This window comes from Argentina silus (assembly GCF_951799395.1).
Source record: "Argentina silus genome assembly, chromosome: 1".
Classification (NCBI taxonomy): Eukaryota; Metazoa; Chordata; class Actinopteri; order Argentiniformes; family Argentinidae; genus Argentina; species Argentina silus.
The window spans coordinates 3,389,770-3,412,215 of NC_139655.1; the positions used below are offsets into that span (position 1 = coordinate 3,389,770).

At 44.6% G+C, this 22,446-nt stretch overlaps 1 protein-coding gene across 1 annotated transcript in view; it reads right to left on the bottom strand.

The window, feature by feature from the left end:
* Nucleotides 1-4,610: 4,610 nt before the first annotated feature.
* sugct (succinyl-CoA:glutarate-CoA transferase) overlaps nucleotides 4,611-22,446 on the bottom strand; it is a 78,135-nt gene continuing 60,299 nt past the window's right edge. The window contains exons 13-14 of the mRNA XM_083683051.1: nucleotides 14,528-14,591; nucleotides 4,611-5,929 (exon numbers count right to left, since the gene is read on the bottom strand). Coding sequence (XP_083539177.1) covers nucleotides 5,766-5,929; nucleotides 14,528-14,591 — 228 coding nt within the window. The 3' untranslated portion in view covers nucleotides 4,611-5,765. The remainder of the gene's footprint in view (nucleotides 5,930-14,527; nucleotides 14,592-22,446) is intronic.

A 22,446-nucleotide genomic window follows, 5' to 3' on the forward strand; every position in this document is an offset into this window, starting at 1 on the left:
AGGGAGTCAACCAGGGGACAAACGTTTCTACTGGTGAATAAATGTGGTATTCTTTCTTTTTTGATTTCTATCTGACCAGCACAGGAGAGGACGGGTGAAGGGGGAGACTGGGACAAGCCACAACAGGCAGACCCAGTGTCCCAAAGCCACAGCATGCCTGTTTCCTTAGCGAAGGGGGGAAGCCACAACAAAGATACAATGCATGTTATTGCAATAAAAACAAGATTAATGGATGAAAAGTCATGAATGGAAAACATGGACAAACACGAGAGACTGCTCCAGGCTGTAAGATGTGGAGTGTCTGTCATCACGAGAGCAGCGGTCGGAATGGTGGATACGGTGTCCATTTTAGGACAACCTCAGCTGAAGTTGCTTCAGTCTCAGCAGGAGTTGCCTCAGTCTCTTCAGAACTTTGTGTCATGCAGGCTGATCGATGGGTTCTATAAACCAAGGGGTCTCCCACGACAGTCACGGAGAGCTACACTACTGTAAGTATGCAGGCATCAGTTCCAGCCCAGTACTAACCCACTGAATGCCTGCACACCCAGTATTGTAGCTCTCCAGGACCAGAGTTGGAGACTCCAGCCTTAAACAATTTAACTCAGGGCACTTAGATCTTCATAATTCAATACTAATGAAGGTGTTGGTGAAAAGTTGGTGAACACACCCACTAAGTCCTGTAGTTTTTTCTCTGTCGCTAGTAACAGTTAATTGAACCTCTCACCACATGAAATAAGGAGATCTAAAATGCTTCCTTACTCCCCAAGCAGACAGATGTGTTACTCGTTTAACCTCTCTGTTCCTTCCACTCTCTCTTTCACTTCCGTTCAAACCATACAAACTCCTTTGGTCTGGTTATTGCATCTTACTGAATGTTATTTAATAAAAAGAAAAAAAAAAGAAAAAGAAAAGGAAAAAAAAATGTAATCAACTGCTGCCATGGCAACAGGGTACACACGCGCGCCAGGAAGTGACGGCGGTGCGGTTGAGTTCCCATTGGCTGAGGATGGAGCAGTGCTGCATGGGTCGCTGGGGAGGCAACGGTAATGCCATGAACAGCTGTCCCAGCTGGAGAAGCAGTCTGTCCTTCCGTCCCCGTACAGCCGTCAGCCGACCGAAAACAGGAAGGAGCTTCCAAACGCTCTCTCCCAGGACGTCATATGAGAGTGTCCTCAAAATGAGTTGAGGAGGGAAGGGGGTGGTCCGCAAATATATATATACACAACACTCCTTGGACATACATTCACATGTTTCTTTCATGTATTTCCCATCTTACATCAAATGTTTACCAGATCAATGTCTCCAATATTTCTGTATCACTCCCAGGGGAACTACTCTAGTCTGGGGGAAGAGCTGGAATAAATAAATAAATAAGAAAAATACTGTCCTTTGCATCACACCAGCTGCAGTGATGCTAACACAAATCATCAATGGCTCCATAAGCCATGTCTTTACATGACAAGTGTAAACATACACAGTGCCATATTGGATGATACTGTATCCCTTTGTCATACTCTGATTGGACGATTCACCAAAATGGCCAATGTTTGAACATGTCCGACATTGTCAGTAGTATACTGGTATCAGTAGTAGTTCAGTAGTAGTGTCAGTAGTACACTGGTATCAGTAGTAGTTCAGTAGTAGTGTCAGTAGTACACTGGTATCAGTAGTAGTGTCAGTAGTACACTGGTATCAGTAGTAGTGTCAGTAGTACACTGGTATCAGTAGTAGTTCAGTAGTAGTGTCAGTAGTACACTGGTATCAGTAGTAGTTCAGTAGTAGTGTCGATAGTAGTGTCAGTAGTACACTGGTATCAGTAGTAGTGTCAGTAGTACACTGGTATCAGTAGTAGTGTCAGTAGTAGTGTCAGTAGTACATTGGTATCCCATATGGTTGTGGAAGTGTGACTGGACTTTCTCACCATTCTCACCCTCACCACGTTTTTGCTGGTTATGATGATCAGAGAGATCATGTTTAATATTCTACTGAGAGAATGTTGAAGAAGGTCATGACCGTGGCTTAGACTCATCCGAGGGACTTATTAAAAAATACCTCATGTAAGATTAACTGGAACTGAATAAATACATGAGTCACACACAAAAAAAAACCCAACTCCTACTACAGTTCCACTTAGATTATTGTTTTTTACCTGCTCATAGTGCCTTTGTTTCTCAAGCCAGTGCCTGGAAAAACAAAGAGACAATGAATGGTTAATTCATGGCATTATACCAATGGCAGTGATAAAGCTGAATTGCTTGATACAAGTTACTAAATATGCTCCTATTAAATAGCACCATGTTGCACAACAATTTGTCAATCAGAAAAATGCTAAGATTTACTGTGTATGAAATTGAGGAAGTTTAAGCAAACCAATTTCAGTTCTGTTTCCTCTCATCTGCTATAACTCATGGGTTTACCCTTGAGAAGGTGAAACCCTTATACGTCATTATACGTCATTATATACAGGATACGTCCATTCCTCACCAGAGAAGCAGCACAACTTTTGGTCCAAGCACTTGTAATCTCTCGCCTTGACTACTGCAATGCACTCTTGGCCGGACTCCCCGCCTCCTCCATCAGGCCTCTGCAGCTCATCCAGAATGCTGCCGCTCGTCTGGTGTTCAATCTCCCCAAATTCTCCCATGTCACGCCCCTCCTCCGCACCCTCCACTGGCTCCTGGTAGCAGCTCGCATCAAATTCTAGACCCTGGTGCTTGCCTACCGAGCAGCAAAGGGAACAGCCCCTCCCTACTTGCAAGCAATGGTTAGCCCCCAAACCCCTGCAAGATCACTCCGCTCGTCCACCTCGGCTGGCCGCCTGGCACCGCCGCCTCTACGTGGATGCAGTGGCCACACTACTCGGTCACAGCTTTTCACTGTCCTGGCGCCCCGCTGGTGGAATGAGCTTCCCACAACGGTCAGGACTGCAGAGTCACTTCCGATCTTCCGCCGTAGATTGAAAACCCATCTCTTCAAGCTACATCTTAACAGTCCCTCCTAAAGACCGCTTCACCCTCACTACCCCCCCTATACTAACCCTAGTTCTCTCCTGCTAATAAAATATATTAAAAAAATAAATAAAAATAGCCTACTGGCATTACTACTGCCAATGGCCCCTGGTGTGAGCATTGATTACTTTGTCTTATGATGACTGTCAGATAGATGATTCACTTACTTAAACAAATGTATTGTTGTACGTCGCTTTGGATAAAGGCGTCTGCTAAATGCCATAAATGTTTAACATCAAGTCTCTCTCTCTCTCTCTCTCTCTCTCTCTCTCTCTCTCTCTCTCTCTCTCTCTCTCAGAACATATGTGAGGAAATAGGGAACATGAAAGGTCTGGCAATTACATACACACATCCGTTACAATGACGCTTTGTTAATTTTGGACTCACTCTTTCGATATCTGGGCTGTGATGGGAGCCAAAACATGGGTTGATATGCATGGTCCTCATAGTAACTTGGTTGTCTGGTGCAGAGACAGAGATGTCAAGACAATATTCACTCCATGATGCTTGGCTGCTTCGTCTCTCGACAGGTGTGTACGCATGATCTGTTGTGCATTACAATAAATAATACAACGGGTTGATCAAGTCAAGCATTGTGATTGTCCGAGAAGCATTCCAGCCGTTCTGATATCCACAAATCAGCACGGCTACCTCATCACTTTCACTTTCAGATATTGTAGCTTTTTTAACGTTAAAATGTGCAATAACGAAAACGTTATTAGACCAGTGGAAGGATTTTGACAATAATGGATCATTCATGATCCTTATGTTGGTACACTCCTCAATGTTGGTACCTGCGTCCTTAACTACGGTGATATTTCATGCATTCCAGAACTATCGACAAACTTGTGTCCCTGTTACTACGGTAACAGTTTTATGAACGACTTTTATCGGTGGCGGGCATAAACCAATGTACCAACACATAATGAAAAAACTCCACGAGCACCATTGCTTGTTTAAAAGCAATAACACAACTCAAGGCTGTGCTATGAATAGGATATCAGAACGGCTGTGATGGTCGACTGCGTCACAGTCGTTCCGATATCCACAATACAGCATACCCTCTCGTGTGTTACTGCTTAGAGGTTACCATGCAACACCTTTCTTTATGTTTAAAAAATTCTGTAATTAAGATGTAAGAATGAACTCTTTCAAGAACATCTTCCATCTTCATCTGAACATAATTAACATCAGAACACTCTGTGTCTCTCTCAGAGCACCTCGCCTTCTCACCTTTGAGAAACAGGAAGCGTAATCCAGCAAGAACACTGTGATCTGTGATGACTAACCATCACATAGAAATCTTCACATGACAACCCAGGTCCAGGTGACATATTACAGTAGAAAAACCTTTTATCCTTTTCAAATACAGATTCCTTTTGTTTTGAACAGAAGCGTGGCACATTCGCAATGGTTACTAAGTAGCCTAAGTAGCTATTCTGAACAAGCAAGAAGACGAAGAAGAATTAGACTCTTTATTTGGCCATCAATTGTAGGAATTTGACGTGCACATCCCTCCCAAGACAACACACACACACACACACACGGGAGAGCTCTGGGCACAGGGCAGCCATATTCGGCACTGGAGCAGTTAAGGGCCTTGCTCAAGGGCACAACAGCAGTGGTAGGAGCCTTAGATATGACACCAGCAACCTTCCAGCTCACATCCGGCTCCCTCCTAGGGTGTGGATCGAACCAGCAACCGGCCTCCCTAACCTCTAGGCCACCTGCCGCCCAACGGAATAATTTGTTTCCTATTCAGGTGAGTGATAAAAAACTGTCATTACCATTCATATTTACAAAACACCTACCTCAGATCTAACTATAGTTAATTATGGTGTGTAATCTAAACCTTTTTAATTGGGTTCCCAGACCTGTAAAAGAAACACTCAGACTAAAAAGCAATCAATACAATGCATTCTCCATTAAAAGTACAATTTAGTCCAGAACCCTTAATCTTTGTCCAGAAAATACCTCCATATAGCAAAGGCACGTAAGGCAAAGGTGTACCAGGCTAAACATGTAACATCTCTGAGAATGCAAAAAAAAATTCCAGCAACTCCTTGACTGCTCAACAATAAATCGTTATTGGACCTTAAAAACATGACATTAAAAACAGAGGCGGAATCAATGTTTTAATAGATTTTCCGTATGTTCCATGGTCTAAGTGAAATCTCAGGCATAAGGTAGGAGTGCGTCATATTGGTCAATCATGGAGTGACTATCACAGAGAGTGACGTCATCGATGACCCGGGAGAGTTCCTAAAATACAGTTTTCCAAGCAGAAGATGCATGTGTAAGCGTCAATATGTCACTATTGCTACATTTGTGGTTTTTCTTCCTTCATAGTTTGCCCACTCAACATGTTCATTATACAAACACAACCATTGAATAAGAGGGGAAATACAATACAATACTTCTCAGAATTAGCTAACCAGGGCTTAGGGTCCTGAGTGCTGGCCTTATTGTTTATAAGGGATCTCCTTAGGCGCCTAGCAACCTTTCATTAATTATTTCTTGGTTTCATTACATCATCAAGGCGGAGCATGTGACTAGTTGAACTGGGGCTTTAAGAAAAGGATGGTTTCCTTGGTTGCAATCGCGATAAAACAAGTCCATGATGATGATGATGAGTTGATTGGTTGAATCAGGAGTGTTAGTGCTCGGTTGGAACAAAAGCCTCTCCAGCCTGTAGATGTCCAGTACCAGGATTGTGGAACACTGGTACAGGTTGTGTGAGCGCTCTTTGCTCAGTTCTCACTGAACTTCATTCTGGACAACCGTCCTAGACTCCAGCAGCATACTGATGACATCATCACTGTAGGACAGAGTGTCCCTCAGAACCTGTACGGTGTGCTGGCCAATCACCGGAGGAGGCGTGGGCTTGCTGATGTCAAAGCCACTGAAGCGAACAGCTGGACCTATATGGGAAAAAAAAGTGGATACAATTTGGGGTCACACTTTACATTAAGTTGCTCAATAACTGTGTAGTAACTATGTAATTATACTAATAACAACTGTCTATGCCCTTTCAGAAACTATGGGCAGATTAAGGCCTATACAGTATATCAATGGTTTAGCCAGACTTATTGGTGATGCTATTACTTTTCTAAGGCCAAGACTGAGACTCATACTTAGATATGGCAGTTTGAAAAGCCTTGGGCCCTGGTCAGATTTTATGATCTAACATAACAACACATAAATTAACTATGAAACCAAACCATGAATTCAAATAAATGTCAAAAATTGCAGTTCGACAAACTGCAACCGAGAGCTGAAACACACAGGGGAAGAATACCACAGGAAGATGAAAGATGCCTTATTTTCTTAGTTTCACCACACAAGATACGTTGCTGCTGTTTCCTTCCTCATTGTGAAGGTTTGTGTGATATATCATGCACACCACATACTGTTCAGTATCAATGGTTGCAGTTCTTTATGGGCTTCAGGAGCTGGCTAGCAAGGAACCACAAAGGATTTTGGTAAAGACAGGCCAATAGAGGAAAGCGGGACATCTCCATGTCTCCAATGGGATTCAAGGTCTCAACCGTCTATTTATAACCATTTCCCCATGTTCTCTATGATCGATCCGTATTTTTTTTATGTGACAAAGAAGACCATATGTTTTGGACAGGCTTGAAACAGATATTTCAATCGGTAGGCTGCCAAACATTTGTCGTTACCAGTGCTGCTTTGCTTCCAGCTCGCCTTTTCCTCCGCAAGCATTGAATAAATCAGTTGATTTAATAGTGAGCGTTACAGATGGAACTGTGCTGTTATGAGCCTGGGTTGGATGGAGGAGGTATTGCAAATAGGAGTCAGCCAGCCAGCCAGCCAGCCAACCAGCCAGCCAGACAGCCAGACAGCCAGCCAGACAGACAGACAATGGCTGGCAGAAATATGGCAACCACCAGGGACCAATGCCCAATATCAGATTTTCCTGTACTAACTCCCACTGTAAGGCTTAAAAAATACACAACCACGAGAAAGCCGAGAAAGGAAAATAGGCTGGTCTCAATGAAAGTAGATGCAAACAAAGAAATCACTCCAAGGAAGAAATGAAAAGTAGGAGAACATGGAAAAAGAGGGAGGGAAGAACAGGATGGCAAACATGATTGTGTGCGTGTGTGAGGATGCGTGTGGTTTCATGATTGTGTGCTTGCATGTGTGTGTGTAGACGCATGCGGTTGCAATGCATCAGCAGTTAGGAGCGATGCCCTTCACCGCATCCTCTACCCCCCCTCCCCCCTCCCCCGATCTGATGGAGATGTGCGGCCGCAGGGCCCTGGTTGTCTCTTCTACATCTGGTTCTCCTCAGCCACAGTCTCAGCCTCAGCCTCAGCCCCAGCCCCAGCCCCAGCCCCAGCCCCAGCCCCAGCCCCAGCCCCAGCCCAAGTCTTAGCCCAAGTCCCAGCCCAAGTCTTAGCCCAAGTCCCAGCCCCAGCCCCAGTCTCAGCCCCAGCCCCAGCCCCAGCCCCAGTCTTAGCCCAAGTCCCAGCCCCAGCCCCAGTCTCAGCCCCAGGCCCTGCCTCAGCAGTCCCAGCCACAGCACTATCCCCAGTGTAAGCACCAGCTCCAGTCCCAGCCTCAGCACCAGCCCCAGCCTCAGCACCAGCCCCAGTCTCAGCACCAGCCCCAGTCTCAGCACCAGCCCCAATCATCAGCACCAGGCCAAGGCTTAGCACCTGCTCCAGTCTCAGCACCAGCCCAAGGCTCAGCACCAGCCCCAGGCTCAGCACCAGCCCTAGGCTCAGCACCAGCCCCAGGCTCAGCACCAGCCCCAGGCTCAGCACCAGCCCAAGGCTCAGCACCAGCCCCAGGCTCAGCACTAGCCCAAGGCTCAGCACCAGCCCAAGGCTCAGCACCAGCCCCAGGCTCAGCTAGGCTGCCCCATTATCTGAGGGAGACACTCCACAGCAAGCACACTCCCAGTGGTTCTTCTGATCTCACCACACAGAGGGGACCTCTGTTCCTCTTCCTTCTTTCCTCTCCTAGTCCTCTCTAGACTCTCTAACAATCTCTCTCTCCCCACCACTCCTGACTGATGTTGATTCTCTCTTTCTGTTCTCCCTCTATCTCTCCCCATCCCTCCTCTCTAATTGACTCTCTCTCTTTCTCTCACTCACAATTTTCTTTTCTGTTTCTCTCCGTATCTGTATTTCTCCCCCCCCCCCTCTCTAGTCACACACACACACACACACACACACACACACACACACACACACACACACACACACACACACACACACACACACACACACACACACACACACACACAATGTACATACAGTTCTGTGATTAGCGCCAACTCATTATGGTCTTTGGCTGGACTGGAGGGGATGGATTGCTCCAGTGCAGACAGACCCATTCAACCCTTTCGGGGTGGGGGAGATAGGGACAGAGAGAGATGGAGCAAGACAGGAAGACAAAGCCAGAGAGATGGAGGGCAAGGGGGCTTCCTGCCCTCCTGAGAACGAGCAGGCTGTTGGGTTCCGGGGGCTCAGTGGCCCATGAAGTGGCCGAGAGACCCTCAGGGGTTTTGTGGAAAAGCTAATTCAGTTCTAGGAAACAACCAAAAAAACTAACCGCAGCACTATTGTTTGGTGTGTGAGTCAACACACAGCTATATGCATGAGTATCTCTGTGTGCTGTACAGCCAGAGAAAAGAGAGGAGAGACGGAGAGATAAAGGAATATACAAATAATTCACAGTGCATCGGCACAAAGCAGCTCAACAGAGCATGAAAGCAGAGCTGTCAGTTGAAGTACATCTTCATCATGAGCTCTTTGATCCCACGCAACAAGTCACCCCTTCTCTCTCTCTCTTTCTCTCTCTCTCTCTCTCTCTCTCTCTCTCTCTTTAATTAGCCTCGCTGGCTTCCCTTCAGCAGCCTGATGCATGTTTCATGGGCACCTCTGCCGAGATGTGGACACACAACGCTCTGGGTGAAAGAGTCACATCTCACAGAAAACTACACGCACACATACATACACCCATCCAAATTGTATACTTTATTTGGATTCACAGTAAAGCATTAAATCACACACACACACACACACACACACACACACACACACACACACACACACACACACACACACACACACACACACTTGAATACTTTATTTGGGTTTATAGTAAAGCATTAAATCACAGAACCCAAAATATAACAAGGGTCATACAGATCATGGTAAGTAGAACCGTCTTCTCACACACAGATAATCTTCCCATAACAGCAAGCTGTGACAGCACAATATCATGCAAGCTGCTTGGCTTTTTTCTTTGGGTGTCTGCAATTTGCATGTGCACAGACACACACACACACACACACACACACACACACACACACACACACACACACACACACACACTTCCTTCAATTTCATCATTCCATTCATTCATGCATCACGGTTTTACCACATAGTACACAACACAATACAATTGTACATACGGTAACTTTTCTGTTAATTCATTACCAGTGATTCACAGCGGGGTGTGAACCCACCAGACAGTGACCTACATGCTCTGTAAGGGGGGGGGGCAGTTATGAGGAGGAGGAAACACAGATGTGAGAGTAAAGACACCTGAGGGATCCCTCAGGCCCAGAGGAGCTCTTTGATAGAGAGTGATCCTGCGGGGGGGCATCCCACATTGGGAGTTTCCCTCTGACGTCAGAAGCGTAGGAGCTTTGCAGAATGTTTGGAGATAACAGGAACCGTGTACTGAGGTACAGCGTCCCTGGGGTTAGTGAGGTGGAGAGTGTTTGCCCTTTTCATCCAAAGAGCATTTTCTGTTTGATATGACAGAGGTTTGATCTATGATGTTGCACTGGTTGACCCCATACTGCAATCCTATTTTTCCAGTATGCACTGTGCTCTGGGTGGAAGTTAGGTACAAATCTAAAATCAGCTTACCCATTCCATGGATAATCCAAAAATACATATAGCTAGATAAATACAAATCTGCCACAAGTTGGAGACATAATCGTACAATATACATTCACTCCATTTCTATGAGTCTATTTTCTTTTGATTTGTGATTTGATAGAAGGATTACTGTACTAGAAATCTAAAAGATCTCTGACCTTTCACAGAGAAAGGGGATTTGGGCTCTAAATCTTAACTATAAAACTGCCTGGGTAATGGGATATGTCTGACAACATATTTATGAGCCCTACAGTGTGTTCGCTCCCTAAATTACATGAGACGGACCATCAGATTTGAGGTCCATTAGCAGTAAGCTAATGCCAAGTAAACTACAGGGGTACTAAATCACCTGCTAGGTTGAAAGGCGATAGGAACAAGAAGAGAAAAATCCAATAATTTTAACAAAAAATACATTGGATATTACAATAACAAAAAACACAAAATTTAGCTCTGTTTTCGGTTACTTGTGCAAAGTGAAAATCGTCCAGTAGTCCTCCTTGGTAACAGGGTGTTTCTGAACCGAGAGCTTTTGACAGGTGACTAGAACACAATGGTTTTCGTGTTCTTTCTTTCTGCAGTTGGCTGCAATTGCAGACATTTTCCAAAATAGACAGAGATAAAAATGCTGTTATTATATTTAATGCATAGACATTACATAGCATGATCCTGATCCTCATCTGACCACGCACATCCTCATCTGACCACGCACATAACCTCCACAGAGAGACATCAAGCCTTCCACTCAGGGCAAAAGTACAAAAATGTCAACAATCCTCCAAACATTCTAAACCAATTGGAAACTGAAATGTATCAATTCACCGCAGACGTCCCAAGCGCATTGTGTCATGTGGTGAACTGCCATGGACCTCCACTACAAAGACAAAGAAATTCACTGAGATCTGAGTGTCCTGGACAACAAGGACCATATTTTCCGCTGGCAGCTTTTTAGTTGAACAGTGGAGGGTCAACGGGAGTAGAAGTGAAAGGAGAAAGCACCCCAGTAAGATGATATCACCCTGCAGATCTGTAGACACTCCAGGAACTGCCCCTAGGCTGTAGGGTGGGAAGGGACCCTAGCATAGTAACACAAAGCGAGGGTCAGCGAAAGGATTTGTTTAGCACCAGAAACATTTATGACAGGAGTTGAACTCACACAGTATGTTCGTGACGATTAATATGAGATGAAACAGTTGTTTACCAGATGTGAATAGAATCAAGTTTGATATTGTAGGAGAAAGGCTAACTCTCATGACTTGAAGTCTTTACAACCAGGTCAGAATGACTCCATTACTGAGTTATTTCTTATCTTTTTATTCCATTAAACCCATACCAAGAACTCTTCACCTGCCAAGTGGGCTATGTGCATCCACAACCATTCAATGTCCTCAACATAATGAAGCTGTGCCTCTCTTAAGCACACTAAGATAAACTGAACAACAACTTACAGTACATACTGTAACAATTGTATGTATTACATCTTGTATTGTACATGTATGTGTGTTATGTGACTGCCTTTTTAATGAGCTGCAGTGAATCAAATTCCTAACAACATATTGGTATGGCAATAAACTATGAAATCTTGAATATTGCCAACAGAAATGAAGTTTACGTAGGTTCAAGCAAGGGCACGTATGAAAGAAAGCGTTTGTTTACACCACTCTCAATGGCGGACACATCGTTTCAGATTCACATAATGCTAGAATAATCTCTGCCTAATCCAGGTGATTGTTTCTGGACAGTCTCTTTTAGCTACAGGCCTACTTCACATGGAGCGGCCAGCACAGTTAACAAGAGCCGCTGCTCAAGGCCCATCAGTTTAAATAAAGCGGTTTATTTTGGGAAATGCCACACAATAAACTGTTTTGCACACTTGTTAATGAGGAAGCTTCTCGCAATCAGCGGCACAAAAACACCCTCAGAGGTCTTTCTTTCCATGGCAGATATCGGTGAGACAGACGAAGACCCCTGTTGATATGCACTGTTGGTAGATATGGTCAGCACTCTTTCTGGTTCTATTGACTGACCTCCTTTCCTTCTCGTCTACATGCCGTAACAGTACTTCTATTTGAACACAATTAGCAATCATTATCTTTTTTCCAGATCAATGAAATGCAACAAGTCGGAGGGAGGCAAATAATTATCCCACTTTTGTTTGGTTGTTCTCCTGTGCGGCCATTTTAAGTGACTTCTGTTGGAACCCTAAGTACCCCCCCCCCCCCCCTCCCCCCACCTCTTTCCCTCCCAACTCTGATTACATAATGTTTACAAATCTATTCTCCGCGGACGCTAATGGCCAATTTTGCTCTTTTTGTCTGCTTGAATTCCACCTCTCGAAAGACAATAGAAGTGTTCTTCTGGGCTGCACGTTTTAATGGCTATTCACCCAGCACACAGGCCAGATAGGCTTCATAATTGTGCCCATTCAGACTCGTCTCACTCATGAGACCAGGAGGACAAAAAAACAACACAATTACTGGTGGAGGATCTAAAAAAGCACACAGACATTTTTGTCCTTTCTTTTCCAGTGTTTGATAAACAAGACTGGGCCTGGGCAGAGAACAGAAGGGTTGTCCACATGTTGAATGGGCCTGAACTTCTGATGCACTAGGACCCCTCACTCGACTCCCAAAAGAGACCCCCGCTCTCAGACGATTTGGTTTTATGCAAATCACAGGGGGAAGATCAGAGAGAAAGGAGTTATTCAGAGATGTAATGTATATGTTGGAAGGATGCTTGATCAGACGGCGTGACACAGGACTAGGTGTCTGTTGTGGTTTCTTTCTGTCTTTGTGGATCATTCTTCACAATTATCCTTGATTTGGCTCATATGGGCACAACAATGTTCAGGATACACAATGGTAAACAACACATTGAAGCCATCAAAGCCCCACCACTGATTGTGGGGGCTATCTCTCTGGGGACTGGCTGATGTGAAGCACGGTTCAATTTGTGGAGTAAAGGCCATTTAGAATTCATTGAGAAATCTTCTTCCAGTCATGGGTCAAATACCTCCTTTTCTTCCAAAATAATTGGAATTTGTAACAATCACGATAATTTATGCTAGATATATGAAAAGGAAGCTTTGGACTTGCCAGAGCTCCACGTTTTTCTTTAATTTCATGGTTCCAAACAGAAAATTAGAATGTATGATGTAGATAATATTTTAAGAATTCTATGAATATATCACCAAACGCAACATTGCCATTGTTTACAGCATCCTGAATTCCCATTGGTTGACCCAGTAGCACCTCTCACAGAAGTCACACAGGTAGAAAGGAGCCACAACCAAACAAAACATTTCTAAACATTTTATAACTCCCCTGCTTCCAGAGCTCCAAAAGTATTGGAAAAAGTAATATAATGTTAAAATAAAGCAGCCATGTTTAGTATTTGGTCGACAATCCTTTGCATGCAATAAGTACCTGAAGTCTGCGACCCAATTGACCCCACCAGACGCTGGGTATATTCTCTCGTGATGCTCTGTCAGGTCTGGACTGCAGCCATTTTCAGTTGTTTGTTTTGAGTTCTTTTTTGCCTAAAATCTTATCATCAGGAAATTAAATGCAAGTTCAATTGGATTTATATCTGACGATTGGCTTGGTCAGTTAATACCTTTCTGCTTTTTGGCCAGAAAAACTCCCTAGTTACTATGGCAGTATGTTTGGGGTCATTGTCTTACTGTACAGTGTGATGAAGTATGAGGTGGTACGTCGTAATTCAATTTTCTTTATTTCTATATTTAATGGTATTAGAAAGTGTTGATTTTGGTAAGTCTAAGGTTTTGGCTATGTGTCTGATTGATTTTTCTGATATTTCAGACCCATAATGGCTTCCTTGAGTTTCATTGATGTCTCTTTGGTCCTCATGTTGACAGACACCAATAGCAGACTCCAAAGGCAAATGCAAAGCCTAGAGTCAATACTAGACATTGACAGTTCTCTTATGTACAAATTATGTGACAGAACACATCTTACTAACCAGAAATACCTGTCAAGCCAATTTTCCAATATCTTGGTGCTCTGAAATAGGGGGACTATTTATAAAAAGGGTTGTAATTTCTAAATGGTGAAACCAATCTGAACATTGAATTAAAGCTGAAAACATAATAATTGTTTTATTTCAAATCCAACCTATACTGGAGTATAGAGCTAAAAGAAGACAAAATGCTTCCTCTTTCCTTATTACTTATGGAGGGCGCTGTAGTTGTGATCCATTAAAGCACGGCCAGGCCGTTCTTCATTCATCCTTATTACTTATGGAGGGCACTGTAGTTGTGATCCATTAAAGCACGGCCAGGCCGTTCTTCATTCATCCGTATTTACATTTTGTCTTCATCCACTGCTGAGGCAACGCATGAACCTGCGAGAGATCGGTGAATAGTCTGCGTTTGTGTGTTGGCTGCTGACCAGCCGTAAGATGCTGAATGAGAGACATTTGTTTGTGTATGACATTAGGACATTCATTAGAATAGCCCCACCTGGAAGGACTGAAATCAAGTGCTATTTGCATTTACATTAGTTTATGTTTTGTTAGTCTCTCACTTTTTGATGGATGGTATGCAGCAATTACTGAGTGTGGCTTTAACTCACTGACCTGGGACAGAGATCGGTCCAGCTGTAGGGTGGTTCATCTCCTGAATGAGCCTGTTGTGTGAAACCTGAAAGACCAACAAATAAGAGTGAAATAACAAATAAAAAATAAAAAACACAAAAAGACACTGTTCTTCAGTCCTGGTCCGGCACAACCTGCCCACCCCAGTGCTAACACCCTTGAATCAACTTATCAACTAGTAAGTATTTACACACCTGGTCCAACTGATCATCAAAGCCTTGATTAACAATAATCACTTAGTGTATTGGGTGTTAGGTTGGAACATAAACCAGGCCTACAGGTTTGGTGACCACTGACCCCAGCCAGTACAGTTTTTTAATAAACATTTGTGGCATTTAAAATCAGGGCAGATCATGATGACAATGTTAGAAATATCCTTCTGTGTGTCCTGAATCAAATAGTCTTGTTTGAGTGGATACTGTAGGTGTGCAGCGGTTTTTATCTTACAGGTCAAACTTTGGAAAGGTTTTAGCTTGTTTGCAGTGGACTGCCTAATTCCTGTGCTGTTTTTCGGTTGACTATTGTCTGTACTATATATCTGTGCATGTTTACTTTTGATCCTTTTATGAGAGCTTGTTACAAAGAATTCCTGTGTATTTATACAAAATAAATGTCAAATTAACATTAAACCAAGGAGACTTTACTAAAAGGTCCAGAAAAAAAATCCCTGATCATGCTTGCAGGCTGTGTCCTGGTGGGTGCTTGCCAATAGCATCCATGGCAGAATGACGTGGTGGTGTCAGGTTTCAGAGCAGTGGGAAACTGTGAGTTTGCATCCAGAAAAAGTGAGCAAAAGTGAGGCACTCCCTTAAAACAAAGTTGTTTTTCACGAGATTGAAAATCTGTCATCTTGTCTTTTTGGGTACATGTAGTCTTGACATGTTAATTTACCTAAAAGCCTGGCTGAATGTCCAAAACACGTATATTATTCCAATAAACCGTGACAAATGTGGAAGAATTTGCCACATTTCCCGTTCACATGAATACACCCAAACCCCAGTCCTGTGTGTTTAGTCTGTTTTGCGGGGCATTCCTAGAAGTAATTGTCACTTGAAACTCTGGGTTTAAAAAATAAGAACTTTGGTTTCAATAGAGCACGATATTTACTTTTACATTTTAGACATTTAGCAGACGCCTTTATCCAAAGCAACTTACAACAAGTACAATTGTCTAAGTAAGTGAATCGTCTATACATCAGTCATCATAAGAAAAACAAATCTATGCTAGGACCAAGGGCCATTGGCAGTCACAATGCTAGAAGAAGGAAGAATTACTTTTTTTATTTTTTATTTTTATTTTTATTTACAGTAGAGAAACTGTACAGGGGGGTAGTGGGGATGAAGAGGTCTTTAGGAGGACCACTGCTTGCAAGTAGGGAGGGGCTGTTCCCTTTGCCGCCCAGTAGGCGAGCACCAGGGTCTTGAATCTGATGTAAGCTGCTACCGGTAGCCAGTGAAGGGTGCGAAGGAGGACGGTGACATGGGAGAATTTGGGGAGTTTGAACACCAGACGGGCGGCAGAATTCTGGATGAGTTGCAGAGGTCTGATGGTGGACTAGGATGGAGCCCCGTGGGACCCCAGTGGTGAGGGCTCGTGGAGGGCTCGTCACCTGGTAAGAACGATCCGCCAGGTAGGATGCAAATCAGAAGAGTGCAGAGCCAGAGATGCCCAGTTCTGAGAGGGTTGAGAAAAGGATCAGGTGGTGTCAAATGCAGCAGACAGGTCAAGAAGAATGAGAGCACAGGAGACGGAGGAAGCTCGAGCAGAGTGGAGGGCCTCCGTGACAGCAAGGAGAGCAGTTTCAGTAGAGTGCCCAGCCTTAAAGCCGGATTGGTGAGGGTCAATGAGGTTGTTCTGAAGGAGATAGTGAGACAGTTGGTTAGAGACAGCATGTTCAAGGGTTTTAGATAAGAAGGAGAGAAGGGATACAGGTCTGTAATTATGGACAGCAGACGGGTCAAGAGTTACTTCAGAAGAGGCTTGACTCTGGCTGTCTTAAAGGCAGCTGGGATATATCCTGTGGATAGAGAGGAATTGATTATGGTGGTAAGGAACGGAAGGAGGTCTTTGGAAATGGATTGGAGAAAGGGGGAGGGGATAGGATTGTAGGTGGTAGGTGGGTAGGTGGTTGCCCGCTTGAATGTGACCAGTTTTAGAATATCATCAGGGGAGAGGGGGGAAAGAGCTGATAAACCAGAGACTCAGTGTAGCACAGTGGGTTTGGGAGGAGTGGTAGCAGTGTTGGCGAGAGGTAGAGAGAAAGAGCTGCTAATGTCATCAACCTTCTTTTCAAAGTAGGTGACAAAGTCATCTGTAGACAGGGAGGAGGGAGGAGGTGGGTTGAGGAGTGAGGAAAATGTGGAGAACAGTTTTCTTGGGTCAGAGGCAGAGGATTGAATTTTGGAATGGTAGTAAGAAGCTTCAGCAGCTGATGCAGAGGAGGTGTAGTTGAGGAGGAGAGAGATAAGGTTTTAGGTCATCAGGGAGGCCGGTTTTACTCCATTTCCTCTCAGCTGCCTGGAGCCCTATTCTAAAAGCTTGCAGGGTTTCAGACAGCCAAGGAGCGCGTGGAGAGGATCGTGTTGGCCTTGAGGTCAGTGGACAGAGAGTCGAAGGATGAGGAAAGAGTGGACAGTAGGGTGGAGGAAGTGGATAGAAGGGAGAAGGATTCAACAGAGGGTAGGGAGAATAAGACAGAGGAAGAACGAGCGGTGAGGGAGAGGGTACTCAGGTTGCGACGAGAGGATAAAGTGTGGGTAGAGACTGACTGGGAGGGGGTGGATTTGAGGGGAAGGGAGAAGGATACAAAATGATGATCAGAAACTGGAAGAGGGGTAACAGTAAGGTTGTAGGTATGGGAGGATCTGGTGAAGACAAGGTTGAGCTGATTGCCCGTCTTATGAGTTGGCGGAGAGTGGGACAGGGTAAGGTCGAAGGAGGAGAGAAGGTCAAGTACTCCAGACGAGTGAAGCTTTTCTGACTGGATGTTGAAGTCACCCAGTAGTGAGAGCAGTGTGCCGTCCTCAGGGAAGAAGCTGAGAAGGACATGTATCTCTTCTAAGTAAAAGCTGACCTGGGGCAAAGCTGACCTGGGGGACGATAGATAACAACAATGTGAAGCTTGACAGGGGAGGTGACAGAAACAGCATGACATTTGAAGGTGAATATGGACAACGGAAGGACATTATGTGACCACTTAGGTGAGATGAGGAGTCCTGTGCCTCCCCATCAACCAGAGTCTAGGGGAATGAGAAAAGGAGTAGGCATCAAAGAGGGCTGTCGGAGTAGCTGTGTTTTCTGGTGTAATCCTCTTGTCTCTGTGAGAGCAAGGAAGTGGAGGGACATCAAGCAAGCGTAAGCTGAGATAGCCTCTGCTTTCCGGACGGCAGACTGGCAGTTCCAAAGTCCTCCCGCAACAGTGAGGTCATGGTCAGTTGAGCATGGTGGGTAGACTAGATTAGATGGGTTGCGAGGGGGGGTGTAGCGTCTATGTTTCCTCCTGAGGGATGAAATAACACGAATGGGGAGAAAGCACATTGTGATATTTGCCGGTATAGAGATAGAGGGTTTGTGGGCAATACAGGATGTAAGTAGCACTCAATACACTCAGAATAGTGAAAAAAATAATCAAATAGAATAACAATACTTTGTAGTTTGGACATCCTCTCAGGCCTTCCTCAATGAACTCCACAGATTGACTCCTTTGTCTTCCTGTCAGGAGGTTGTCGCAGAGGCTGTCGCTCTTTGACCGTCAGGATAGAAGTGCAGATTCTGTAATTGCTGATGACTTAGCAGGGTTGCTGCCCCTCCCATCAAACGATCAGTTAACGACCAGACAGACTTCACCACTCAGTCCAAATGTATTTAGTTCTAGTCAAAGCTGAGTAGGGACTTAAATACCTCGCAGAGAAGTTTCTCCCACTGGAGATTGACAGCAATTGGTTTCAAGCAGATTGTTTTCAACAGAAACAAGGTCCCAGGGCTTCAGGCAGGATAACCACAGCAATACTACCAGCAACACACTGAGTTAAACGAGGTTAAATTAACTTACTCAGTCTGGAGACAGGCTTCACCACTCAGTTCAAATGTATTTCCTGCCCGTTCAATGTATCATGCATATCAAACTGTATATATGTATATGCTCATAGTTGGAGAGGAGAAACTTCTCCTGCACTCCAAACGCCCGCATTGGCCGCGTCCGAATCAAAGGGCTCCCTATCCGATTTGTCAGACGACATTAACATCATTAGCACTATACGTCAGTGTCTGTGAGGCGAAGCCAGACGGTTACATAAAGATGAAGCCAGACCACCCACTCATTCTCTGTATACCCACTGACCCTCCCTGTAGATAACTGGGGTGATAGCACCCCACCATCATGTTATATTTAGAGGCTGGGGGCCACTGTCTCCCATTTCTCTCTCTCTTCATCCCTCTCTCTCTTTTGCTCTCCCTCTCCCTCTAACCTCCCTCTATCTCTCTCTCTCTCTCATCTCTATCTCTCCAAGGAGCTGCTGACATGCAACAGTGCACTCATGGGTGATGACTACAAGGGGGGTTTGGGTCAACCTGTAAGGATGTGAGTCTCCATCTCTCTCTCTGTCTCTCTCCCTCTCCTCCTCTCCCAGGTGTGTCTGTAATCTCTGTGTCAGGGAAGTCGTGCGTATACTGTACCACCAGACCAGAGAGCTCACTCAGTCACACACATAACATCAACTACAGTACCATTTGAAACTTCTAACAATTAGTATTTTTGTGACATTAATTATTTCATTTGGTTCGATCAACTGTTATGGAGATCAGGCTTGTTCTGTGTTCCTATCCAAACCTCTCTTCCAAATCTCACAATGCATTAGGAGAAAGACCTTTTCTATGGTTAAGCACATACTGAAGTTAACAAGTTAAGCCTTTTTGTGGCGGAAAAACGCTAAGGAGGCCCTGTAGTGTGTATGATAACAGTGGGTCTCTCCCTCATCCCTATCCCCCTCTCCCTCCTGGAGCTACTTCCCTTCAGGAAGGTCAGAGGTTCAGTCTCCCCCCCTGAGACTGACCTTGAGGTGTGGAATAAAGGCAATAGACACAATTGTTCTTAGCAGAGAGGCAGAGAGAGAGAGAGAGAGAGAGAGAGAGATAATGATGATGTGTTTTCCAAAGCATGTTTTTTTTACGGATCACTTAGTGACGGATATCTCTCTTTTCAGGTAAGAATAACAGGAGGGGACCCCGACTCCCCTGATGACGAGGAGGCGAGTGCTAAAGTGGGGTGTGGCGGATGTGTGAAACACGCTGACTGGAGCCCCAGTCTCAACCTTTCCACCCACGACATGGCAGTTTATATTGAATGACATACACTCACACTCCCCACTTTATTAGGTACACCTTGCTAGTACCGGGTTGGACCCCCTTTTGCCTTCAGAACTGCCTTAATTCTTTGTGGCATAGATTCAACAAGGTGCTGGAAACATTCCTCAGAGATTTTGGTCCATATTGACATGATAGCATCATTGCTGCCGATTTGTCGGCTGCACATCCATGATGCGAATTTCCCGTTCCATCACATCCCAAAGGTGCTCTATTGGATTGAGATCTGGTGACTGTGGAGGCCGTTGGAGTACAGTGAACTCATTGTCATGTTCAAGAAACCAGTTTGAGATGGTGTGAGCTTCGTGACATGGTGCGTTATCCTGCTGGAAGTAGCCATCAGAAGATGGGTACACTGTGGTCATAAAGGGATGGACATGGTCAGCAACAATACTCAGGTAGGCTGTGGTGTTTAAATGATGCTCAATTGGTACTAAGGGGCCCAAAGTGTGCCAAGAAAATATCCCCCACACGATTAGATATTTGCATTAACGAGCAGTTGAACAGGTGTACCTAATGAAGTGGCCGGTGAGTGTATACTGTGGTCCTCTGTGGCTCAGTTGGTAGAGCATGGCGCTAACAACGCTTAGGTTGTGGGTTTGATTCCTGCTGGGACCATATATACTGAAATGTATGCACTCACTGGAATGTAAGTTGCTTTGGATAAAAGCGTCAGCTAAGCGGCCTACATAAACTGTATGTGAGGGACAACATCTGGCTGCCCCACAAACAGTCCTGGACTGTTTGATTTGATCTTTGATTCGGACGCGGCCAATGCGGACATTTGGGGTGCAGTAGAAGTTTCTCCTCTCCAACTATGAGCGTATACAGTTTGATATGCAGGATACATTGAAACCTGTCCTGGGCAGAGCTGGGGTCAATTTAATTTTAATTCACTAAATTCAAGAACAAGCAGTTTTCCATGAGGATTTTTCAACTCATTAATTCAATTCAAATTGAGAGAATCTAAATTCTAATTGACCCCAACCCGGGTACAGTACTGTGGTCACCACAGGCTTATGACATGGGCCTTCCAGGGACCATCTGTAGTACACATTGTTGCTCTCTCAGAGACGTGGGAAAACCTGACTACTTTACTACATTTGGATTCTGTTTGTTTTCATGTTGCTTGTTTGTTTGTCTGGTGTTGTATATATGAGAGACAGAGATTACATACACATGCCACGGCCTTGTCAGACAGTCAAGTCAACTAGTGTCCGGCAATTGGTATTCAATTACAAGACAAGAAAAAAATTAAAATTCTCCTACTGTTGGTCTGAATTCCAACGCTATGTCCATAAACCCATTTACCTCTAAACATTGGACATGATGATTAAAGACAGAGATGTTTTGTTCCAAAGAGAGAAAGATGAGTCATGAGATGATCTCCAGCCAGTAACTCAGTGGTGTGCTGTGCATACTCTTGTAGCAGGGCGAGTCGCCATGACAGTAGTTGTGTTCATCCATCTGTCTCCCTGTAGAGGAGTGGGAGATTGACTGGAGGAATGATGGCTTCTCCTTCCCAGTCTCCTGGCCACCCTGACTCTGGATGAGAGCAAGGTGACCTAGACCTGGATCAGGCCCGGGAGATGCAGGAGAACAGGGGAGCAAGATGAAGACACTGATTTGAAACCATATGTGTTTTTTCCCAGTATAATGGTGAGTGTTAGTATTTGAGAAGGGTAAGCTGATCCTAGATCTGAGCCTATGGGAAACTTGTACAGAAAAGATTAGCCTAGCATCCATGTGTATGGGAGGTACTCACAGCCTCTCATTTCATACTGTATACCTATGAGGGGATTCCACCTGGTTACAAAAAAACCATTTACATTTACATTTATGGCATTTAGCAGAAGCCTTTATCCAAAGCGACTTACAACAAATACATCTGTTTAAGTAAGTGAATCATCTATCCATCAGTCATCATAAGATAAAGTAATCAATGTTCAGACCAGGGGCCATTGGCAGTCACAATGCTAGAAGAGATTTTTTTTATTTTTATATTGACGGCAGAGAAACTTGTACAGGGGGGCAGTGGGGGTGTAGAGGTCTTTAGGAGGGATGTGACTGATGCCGGGTACTGCAGTAGGTGTGTTTACATGCTCACACATGACCGATGAGGTGTAGCAGAATGAAATGAAACAGGTTTCAATTCAATTGAGCTCAACCTCATGCTGATATTAAACTCGACAGCTGGCCCCTCCTTACAAGGATGACAAAAGACACCGCAGTCAGTGGAAAAAAAAAAAGTTTAGTGAGATGTGGAAAGGGCAAAAACAGGACCCAGTGGGAGTGAACTAGAGCATAAACTTCATCCAGCTGTTCTGACTTCTCATGTCGGAAACAACAAAGAGTCGGTGGCCAGATCGGCTGGCACACAAGTGCCACATGTGTCTCTCGTTGGCCCCGACACACACTTGAAACAGATTTCACTTTACGCCTCTGTGTCTGCATGCAGTAAAAATCTTGTTTATTTGTGTTTCTCTCATTTCTTACAGCTGCACGGCCCGGGCCTCCTTTCATCCAACCAGCCCTATCCC